Consider the following 9,879-nt stretch of genomic DNA (forward strand, 5'->3'; position numbering starts at 1 on the left):
CTTATAAATGATGATCAGTATGGTGTCCTGGTACTTTGGTAAATTATACGTTATTTTTAAATTATATATATATATAATGACGGCCCACCTGATGGAAAGTGGTAACCGTCGCCTACAGACATGAGCAGTATCATGGACATAACAGAGTATATTATATTTAAATCATATATTTCATTATATCTGCCTACCACTGATAAAGTGGGGGAGGGGAGGGATTGTTAGTAATGTGAATCACCAGTCCTATTGCTAGCAATATGCCCAAATAGCTGGACCTCCACGTGATTCTTCTGACAACAATCGTGTTAAATTCCAGGCGAATTCATCACGATGGGCTAACTGGCCTGCCTTTTCATTCTCACCTATCATTCCTCACTGGTCTCCCGTCAGCGTATACAGTTAACGCAGGCGGAGTTACCATTCCATTAGCATCCATTAAAAAAATCAACAGTAAAGGTGGCTAATGAGTTTTAAAAACGGAATGATCACATGTTTGCCGACTCTACCGACCTCTTATTATTCCACGCGACGGGTCCCGAGCACGCGTAATTACCAAACGTCAAGCGTGACTCTCGTGACATAAGGGGTTATGCATACAATTGCTGCCCCCAGGGGAGAGGCGCCAAGCGTGTTAGCGTCACGTGTAGTGAGTTGATTTATGTACCCACAACCTTGGACCGTGTCTTGTTTTTAAAAATTTCGTCAGCAATCCTAAAGTAATTTTCTATCTGTTCTCCCTTAACTAAAGGTTGTCTGTAAGAGATTGCCCTAGCGATAAGACCGCCTTTTGTACCTTTATGTGTATATTTCAATCTGTATTTATGTTACTGTATTTCATTTGAATTATTCACTTGTCATTGTATATTTTTATTTATGGTGCAATAAAGAGTTAAATAAATAAATAAATAATTTTAAACTTGTTTATAAAAGAAAGATAACAATCAAGCAAGCCCAATAAGTCGAATGATAAAAGGTGATATATATTGCCTATGTATTAAACTACCTGTATGTATATATGTATGTATGTATATACATTTATATATGTATGTATATATATATATATATATATGTATATGTTTGGATGTATGTGTTTATTTATGTATGTGTATATGACTATGCTGTCACAGATATTATTTTTTACAAATATATTTCTTTTAACGTGCCACCTACCTATTTATGCTTTAATTCCTTCTACCCAAAGGTTGTCTGAAAGAGATTGTTTAGCAATAAGACCGCTTTTTGTACTACACTATACGTATTGAAAATTGTTCAACAAATCCTGTTATGTTGGTGCAATAAAGTGTTAAATAAATAAATAAAATAAATACCGTATGGTCTCGGCATATAGTAAATCTCACCTTCCTTTCTCGTGGGTGTAAGAGCCGAGTGAGGAAACTTAATGGTCGAGGAATAGGCAGCAGCGCCTCTCTTAAAACATCACCAAAGCCTACCAAGCGTAGCAACTACTGGTAAAGCTCCTGGTATAGGGAAGGTCAGTGTTTAACAATGGACAGTTAACGGTTGATTAAATTAAAAGTAAAAAAAATACCACCTCCACCACTAGAGTTGTCATCTGTGTTGTCCATTCTGAAGAAACATTACCTAGTACTTACGCACTTTTTGAGAATCCCATACTATAAATGCCTCTAAGAAAAAATTCTGGCAAGATGTTCATACCACAACCTGAGCATTCGCCGGAGAAAACTGCAATGTACACGGTTATTTAGAGAAGGATTCAATCAATGCATTGTCTTTTATTTTAGACATTTATTTTTTTCTTGCATAAAATATTTTCTTATTTATTAATAATAATACATAATTTTATTTAAGTAGACTTAATTATAGGCATTTTTGAATAGTTATTGACCCACTGCCCAGTTCGGAATGCAATTTTACCTGAGAAGAATGGGCAAGAAACTCAGCTGTTGCTTTTTTTTTCAAAGAAAAGTTAAGTTTACAACAATAGTGTGAATGGATAAAATGACTATCACGAACTTTGTATTAATAAAAAGAAAGGAAAACTACAAAGCAATCACAATATTCTTGAACAGACTAGTCCCTACTAGAAGCACCCGTTCACGAGTATGACGGATGAGCCAACCATCGTTGTGTTCAACCATATTACAGGGAGGCAACTCGGCCTACCACAGCGTCACCAATCGGGATATTATAGTGAGCATGACTCGGTCCAAGATACGCGATTACGTCAAAAATATTATAGTTAGAAATCTCATAACACGTTTGTCACTTGCTTCTACCTTAATGCACATTTGGTCCTTCAATAATCATACAGTTCTTATTATCAATGTTTTTACTATTTCTGATTAATATAATGTAATATTAAATGGTCATTAAATGTTTTTTAAAATGTTTTTAAATATATGCAAATTATTTTAACAATAAATATGTGGGCACATTATAAAAGTTACATTAAGAAGATAATATAAAGATTTATGTCCAATTCTTTTACTGTCACCGCTATCAGCCTTTGGAATAAAACCCCTGTAGATCTACGCAGAGCATCAAGTAAAGATATTTTTAAAAGAAGACTTTTTAATTATTTGTTGAGTCAACAAAACCAGCTCTAGACACAGGTTACTCAATAGTTATTATATCTCATAATGCTTATCGTTGTTTTAATTTATGTATATATATATATATATATATATATATATATTTCTTATGTATTAGTTTATCCATATATATTAAAAGTAATGTTTATGTATTATATGTGCATTTCTTATGTGTATATTATATTTATATTGTGTATTGCCTTAATGTGTTACTATAATTGTCACATACTTTTCACCATATCTGCCCTTCATACGCTTTCTGTTTTTACCCAATGGTTAGCTGGTAGAGAATACCATATGGCATTAAGCTCGCCATTTATACAAAATTTTATTGTGCAATAAAGAATAAATAAATAAATAAATAAATAATATCGGCAACAAATTTACAAATGCATTTACACTTGGACTATGTTTTATTATTCATATAATTATTTATGTCATAATAGTTTTTATTTAAAACAAATTCTCTATGTATATATTTAAACAGTTGCAATGTTTTTATTTTCTCTATACTGTCTGTCGGATAGATCGTCAACTTATTTGCTTTTACAAAATGCATGAAAATTATTATAAAATCCCTAAAAATAAATCCATTTATGTTTTAATTTGTTTTACTAACAGAGGGACTGGCTGATACCCAGAGCTGTGCTATTGTACACATCGTATTGTAACACACAGTATCAGCTAAATCAGTCTCTATTGTCTAATGTAAGAAAAGAATGTATGTAGGTATTTGTATTATTGCTGGCAACAAGTGTTATTCTGTCCTATCTCATTTCTATATAATCATCACAAGACAAAGTGGTAACATTTATCTTTTATTTGTTTCAGATCACCTCACAATGGGCACGTCCAGGACTTGTCTTTTCTTCATCACCATGCACTTAATATACGCCGCATCAGCGCAAGATATCGAGAAGCGTGTTCCCAAAGGTTTCCTCGGTATGCGTGGCAAGAAATACGACTCGGCGTCATCAGAACAGTTCTATAAGCGGAGACCACAGTTCTTTGTTGGGGTTAAAGGGAAAAAGAGCTTCTTAGAAGCGTTAGAGAACTATGAGTATAAACGAGCGCCAATGGGTTTTGTGGGCATGAGAGGGAAGAAAGAATCATATATCCCTAACTTGTATTACCCAGACAGTTATGAGTACGTCCCGAAGCGTGATGGGTCGCTAATCGGTCAAATTGATTACGCATCTAGCGACGAAACGCGGCAATTTGACGAAAATGAATTCCCAGTTTTAAACGACTTCCTCACGGAGTATTTGCAGAAGCTCGAGCGACCCGAAGCTGTCACAGAAGCGACTGTCGACAACGAGCTAACGAATGAGAGGATCACGAACGAAGTGGACAAAAGAGCTGCCAACATGCATCAGTTTTATGGTGTGAGGGGAAAGAAATCAGTTCAAGATAAACGACCTTACGATTTGACGTTTCGCGGTAAATTCATAGGGGTACGAGGCAAAAAGGACACCAAAAACAGCGCAGCGCAAGAAGTAAAGTTTTTACTGAACGGACCGTGGCCCAAAAGGAAGGCTCAGATGGGATTTTTTGGGATGCGAGGCAAGAAATGGATCGACGGTGAGTTGTTGACCCTTATTATGACGTAATTAAGATTTATTTTTAAGTAAGTGCGTTAAAAAGGAATGTTATTTTTTACTTTTTAGCTACTCATATAAAATAGAGGTGATTAGCATTCGGTTCTGTAGGCTTGCCAAAAGAATGTACTTGTAGCATAAAGTTGGATACCAGCTCAAAGTAATTATAAGTTACTAAATGAGATAAGACAATAAAGGAATAAACAAAGTGAATTAATGGAAGTAGATACTTAAAAATTCTTAGATTTTAAACCAGCAAGCATAAATACTCATAGTTTTGTCCCTAATCTATTAGTTCACACTGATCCTTAGAATAATGATTCAGTTGTAATAAACTAAAAATTTTGTTTTAATGGTAGAGAAATGGGCTTTTGAATTATCTCCATTACCTTCGTACGTAATAGAAATAAATAGATACTAGCGCAAATTAAAATGTATCTATCTACTCAAAAGTTATTCTTTAACCATTTATAGAGATATTTAAAAGAGAAACTAAATTATCAGTTTGCCAGTTTTTTTAGCAATACATTATTAATTATAATTACAGTTAATTATTTTAATTTAAATTTATATTTTGTTATGTAGTCTTACAAGATAATATTACAATGAATATATATAAATATATAATGAATATATATATATATATAAATAATTATAACATTATTATTAGAATAATATATTAAATAAAGATAAAGGAGCCTTTATTCTGTGCTTAATATTACACAAAATTTGCTTTGTGATTTTAATTAATATTGCATGCATACATTTTTTTTTTCACTAAAATAAATTATATATTATAATTATATATATATTTTATAAATAATAAAATTGTAAAATTATATTATTAAAATAAAATAAATAATATTAAATTATAAAATAAATAATATTAAATTATTAAAATTATATGTTGTATACATTATTATTTCCATCAAATTAAATCTCGTAGCACAGAGTGCCTTGTGGCAAAGGCCTCCTCCGACTCCTTCCAATACTTTCTATAATAACATATTACTTTACAATATTTTCGTTGATTCTAAGATTTCTTTAATTATTATTGCAATTAGAAGATAATAACTCTGCTAATTACTAATATTATGGTCGTGTATTTATTTTGTCACGACTGGTAGTGACTGATCGTTTTTGCTGCACGAAACTCACTAGTTTTTGTGGAACAAAATCCTTTAATAATCATTCTACTACTGTCATAAACGGGAAAGTTTATGAGAACGCTTGCACAGTTTAAATGAATGGATGTTTGTTACTCTTTTATGCAAAAACTACTGAACAAAATTAAATGAAATATATGTATAAGAAATAAATAATATAATAAGGTATATTATGTTCTAAGTTAAGTATAATAAATCCGTGTACGGATATATTTTTTTTAATAAATTGTAGTCCCGCCTTCGCTATACACTGGTAGAGCACCAGTGACGGATGACAAGTGAGAATGAAAAGACAGGTCAGTTAGCACATCGTGACGAATACACTTGGAATTCAGAACGATGGTTTCCAGGGGAGACCACGTGAAGGTCGACCTGACTGGGTGTATTGCTAGCAATGGGACTGATAGTCCAAATAACTAACAATTTCTTCCCCCCTGTACGGATAGATTATACTTAGAACATAGGATACTTTATGTGTTACTTATATGTGAAATTGAGATTGTGACCTGATGTCTCTGTTAAGGATATCGGCTCGACCAATAGTTATAAAATTTAATATACATGTAGCATTTGGAACGGAGGAGGACATAGGCATACTTGTCAATTAACATATCCGGATTACGTAAAAGCAGTCACGGGCAGCGGCGGACACCAATAGGCTGAGTAGGCTGGAGTCTGGAGCGTAACCAGATTTTAGAGCCAGAAAATTTGGGGCATATTATTTATAATCATAAAATTACAATTTCATTCACAAAAGTGAAATATAATACATGAAATATATATATATAATATTGTAGGGAAACACTGATAAATTTAAAAGTTTCTAATGTGATGTCGTACATACACACATTTTTTTGCGCTTACATTGCAAACGCTGGTTAAATCGTATGAGATAGGTTAAAATAATGTCGGGTGGGCAAATAATGCGACGCTATTTAGTATCAGTATTGCACCCGTGCGAAGCCGGGGCAGGTTGCTAGTTTACAATATTAATAAGGATTGTTTGGAGTATTTTCTATTCTATACAATAATTCGACGAAGTGCTATACCGGTACACAGGTATATAAAGCTTCACCGGAATTTCTGAAAATATTCCATTCATTTCTTTATGACGTCGGATATAATTGGTCACGTATGATAAAATTGTGTTTCATACATCGTACACACGCTGTGATTGTACAAAGCATTTATACCCTTTAACAATCAGTATTTATATATATATATATATATATATATGTATAAATGAAAGTTTTATGAATATTTGATAAAACGTGTTTTGTAATGAAATTTCCTTATTTAGATAGGTTATTTATGTTGCAAACGCCAGGGTTGCCAGATGCGCTCTTCAGTTATTAACCAAATGTCAAATATTTTTTTTCTCTTATCCGAAATTATTTTCTTCATTTTTACCCAATCTTTTTGCTAAGCTAAAAGTTATTTATTGAAAAAAAAAAATGCGCATATACTTGTACAAGTTCTAAACTCAAATATTTTAAATTACGCATTAAGTAGACAATTTTTATATTATTTAAAAGTGCAAATAGAAAGTAAAAAAGAAAAAAAAAAATTAATTAAGTAAATTTAGATTTAAGCATTTTTGAATAGTCATTTTAGAAATGTTGCATTTAGCAAAGAGTTCTCGAGATTTTATATGCATGCTTTGAAATGACTTCGTAAAAAGTTGTAAGTGTCGCCTACGGATATGCTATACCATTGATATCAAAAAAATATTTAATTTCATTGCCATATTGAAATATTGCACCTTCATACCAAAATATACTTGTAGCAAGCAAGCACATACTTGGCGGGAGAAACACGAAAAAACAGAAGAAAATAATAGATTGTGAAAATAAAACACAAAAAAAAAAAAACCAACGTCAACTTTTGCAAAACCAGCTATTTTCATTTTAAAACTAACTACTGAACCGATTTCGTTAAAATTTCTATAGAACCAAACTAAAAGTGAAACCTTTCAGATAAAAAAGAGTTTTTCAAATCGGTATACAAATGACGAAGTTCTGAGGTGATAAACATAAAAAATACAACTGAATTGACCTATACCTTTTTTGAAGTCGGCTAAAAATATTAACATGACCCTTTCCTTTACAGATGCGAGCCCCGAAATGGAAACGCCGAATTAAGTGTCTTCAATACGTTTCAATTATTATGCTGTCTCCTTTAATCCTGTTAAGACATCTACATATCCTTATAACATAATGGATTCCTTGCCAATTTAAATATAAGTGGCTTATTCTGACGTTGTACCGTTGGATAAGTTCTATCTAGTCAGTATACTGCGTTAGAGAAAATTATATTACAAATTTGTTAGGCTGCGACCGCACTGGAGTCGTAATAAGCGACTAAAATCGTACTTGTAGCGCCGCTCCGCGGAATTTTATGTGAACTAATGCAAGTTATTAGTATTACCAGGTCAAACTGCGCGTCAAATCTGGAAATATGGATTTATTGGTACTTCATATTTCAAGTTGCACAGAATTACCAATAAAAATACTATCCGGAAAAGAAGATCGTAAGCGAAATCTTGTCACTTACCATTTACTCGCGTGCGACATTCCGAGAATTTATAAATACAATTTATTCTGAATGTAGTTTATTTTTCTGGGATGAAATAGGTGGACTAGATCTCACTAATTTTTAATTATTTTCAAGTAAGTCTTTATTTTCAATTTTGGACGTGTATTTTCTTCAGCTTTTTGTAAGTATAATTTGTAAAATAACTTTCAAGCACTGTAGAATTCAGGTCTCTTTTCGAATTGTATGATTTTTAACTAATTTGATAACTCGATTTCATTGCTAGATCGAATCCATACAAATTTTTAAACGTACATTAACATTTTAAAGTATCTATTTTAAAATTGTGAGGCTTACAGTATAAATATATATAGTTTTTAATTATTTCCATAATATATGTTTTGTCGCTTTGCGAAGCTTACCAGTGTGGTCGTGGCCTGAGAAGTATTTATTTTTATAATTTAATCTTTATAATTAGTTTTTGTAGATTTTTCTATTGTCTCTAATAAAAAAATGAAAAAGTTTATCTTGTTGTTAAAAAAAGTCAGTGACTCGAGTAGGTGTTAAGTAGATAGTTTGGAGAGTAATTTTCAATTAATATAGATCTTGAAATGTCTCTGATTACGATGTTGAAAATTATATATATAAAAAAATTATTGAAAGATTTTTTGGATGCAATTTTTCTAAAAATATATAGATCGACTCTCAAATATATATGTACACTTACCTGTTATAATTTATAATAAAAATTGTAACTACCTAAAATATATCTAATGTTATTTTATTCTTATGTTATAGATAGTTAATGCGTATTGTACCTATACTATGATGTTACTAATGAATATCCAAATGCATTTTGTAAAGGCTGGCAAAATGTAACATTGTAACATTTAAATGTAATATTAACAGTGACTCTATCATGAAGAATATGTAATATAATAAATGCAGTTGCCGATTTGCTAGTAGTGTATTATTTACGATAGAATTTAAATGACCACTTTTAAATATTTTACACTTACGACCTTTATATTGTTATTTGCCCATTGCTAAACATTCTCCTATAGACCTACCCTATAGATTGCTATAAGAAACGTTTCCGAGCCATCTGCATCCACTGATTCTCTGCAATGCATTTGATATCGTCACTCCATCTAGTGGGGCGTCATCTTACATTGCGTTTGGCGTTACGGAGTCTCAATTTTAAAAGCCTTTCATCCTCATCGGTTGTCGATTCTTCGAGCTATGTGTCCAACCCATAGTCACTACAGCTTGCTTATCTTTCGGGCTTTATCGGTCATTTTGCTTCATCGGCGGATATCCACATTTCGGATTCTATCATGCAAAAAAACTCCGAGCATAGCCCTCTCCATAGCTCGCTGAGTAACTTAAAAGTTTTGCACACGGGCAACCGTGTAGGACCATGTTTATAATGCCGTAACTCGATTACTTAGTTTCATTGTCCGGACCGGAAACGGAAGAGCAGTTGGCAAAGACAATTTAGATAAAATGATTATAGTTTACATTCGACAATTTTTATTTAATACCCAGATAAATTCTTTACACAGTATTTTTTTTGATGGATGAAAAAGGTATGGTAACCCGGCCTGTGCTAACGGGATACGCTGGCGGAGCACCAGTGAAGGGTGATAGATGAGAATGAAAACAGGCCAGTTAGCCCATCATGATGAATTCATCAGGAATTAACCATGATAGTTTTCAGGGAGAACCGCGAGGACGTCAACCTGGTTGGGTATATTGCTAGTAATGGGATTCTCAGTCTCCATTACTAACAATCCCTTCCCCCCCCCCCCCCGCCCTTACACAGTATTAGGATACACAAATAAATTTTAAATCCTTAGCATCCTTTTGTCGGGATAACTAATTCATGCATTCCTTTCTAAAGAGCTCTTTTCCAGGCCATATCTTTGACCTATACGATATGACACCTAGTGTTTCCTTTATCTGTCCCATGTAGTTATTCCTCGGTCTTCTCATTCCTTTTTTATCCCCTGT

General features: G+C 32.6%; 1 protein-coding gene across 1 annotated transcript in view; it reads left to right on the forward strand.

The window, feature by feature from the left end:
- Nucleotides 1–8,824, forward strand: part of LOC113520302 (tachykinins) — an 84,765-nt gene extending 75,941 nt beyond the window's left edge. The window contains exons 2-3 of the mRNA XM_026905593.3: nucleotides 3,402–4,151; nucleotides 7,444–8,824. Coding sequence (XP_026761394.1) covers nucleotides 3,413–4,151; nucleotides 7,444–7,475 — 771 coding nt within the window. The 5' untranslated portion in view covers nucleotides 3,402–3,412 and the 3' untranslated portion in view covers nucleotides 7,476–8,824. The remainder of the gene's footprint in view (nucleotides 1–3,401; nucleotides 4,152–7,443) is intronic.
- The last annotated feature ends 1,055 nt before the right edge of the window (nucleotides 8,825–9,879 follow it).

This window comes from Galleria mellonella, unplaced genomic scaffold (assembly GCF_026898425.1).
Source record: "Galleria mellonella isolate WM207_F2 unplaced genomic scaffold, CSIRO_AGI_GalMel_v1 utg40, whole genome shotgun sequence".
In the NCBI taxonomy this organism is placed as follows: Eukaryota; Metazoa; Arthropoda; class Insecta; order Lepidoptera; family Pyralidae; genus Galleria; species Galleria mellonella.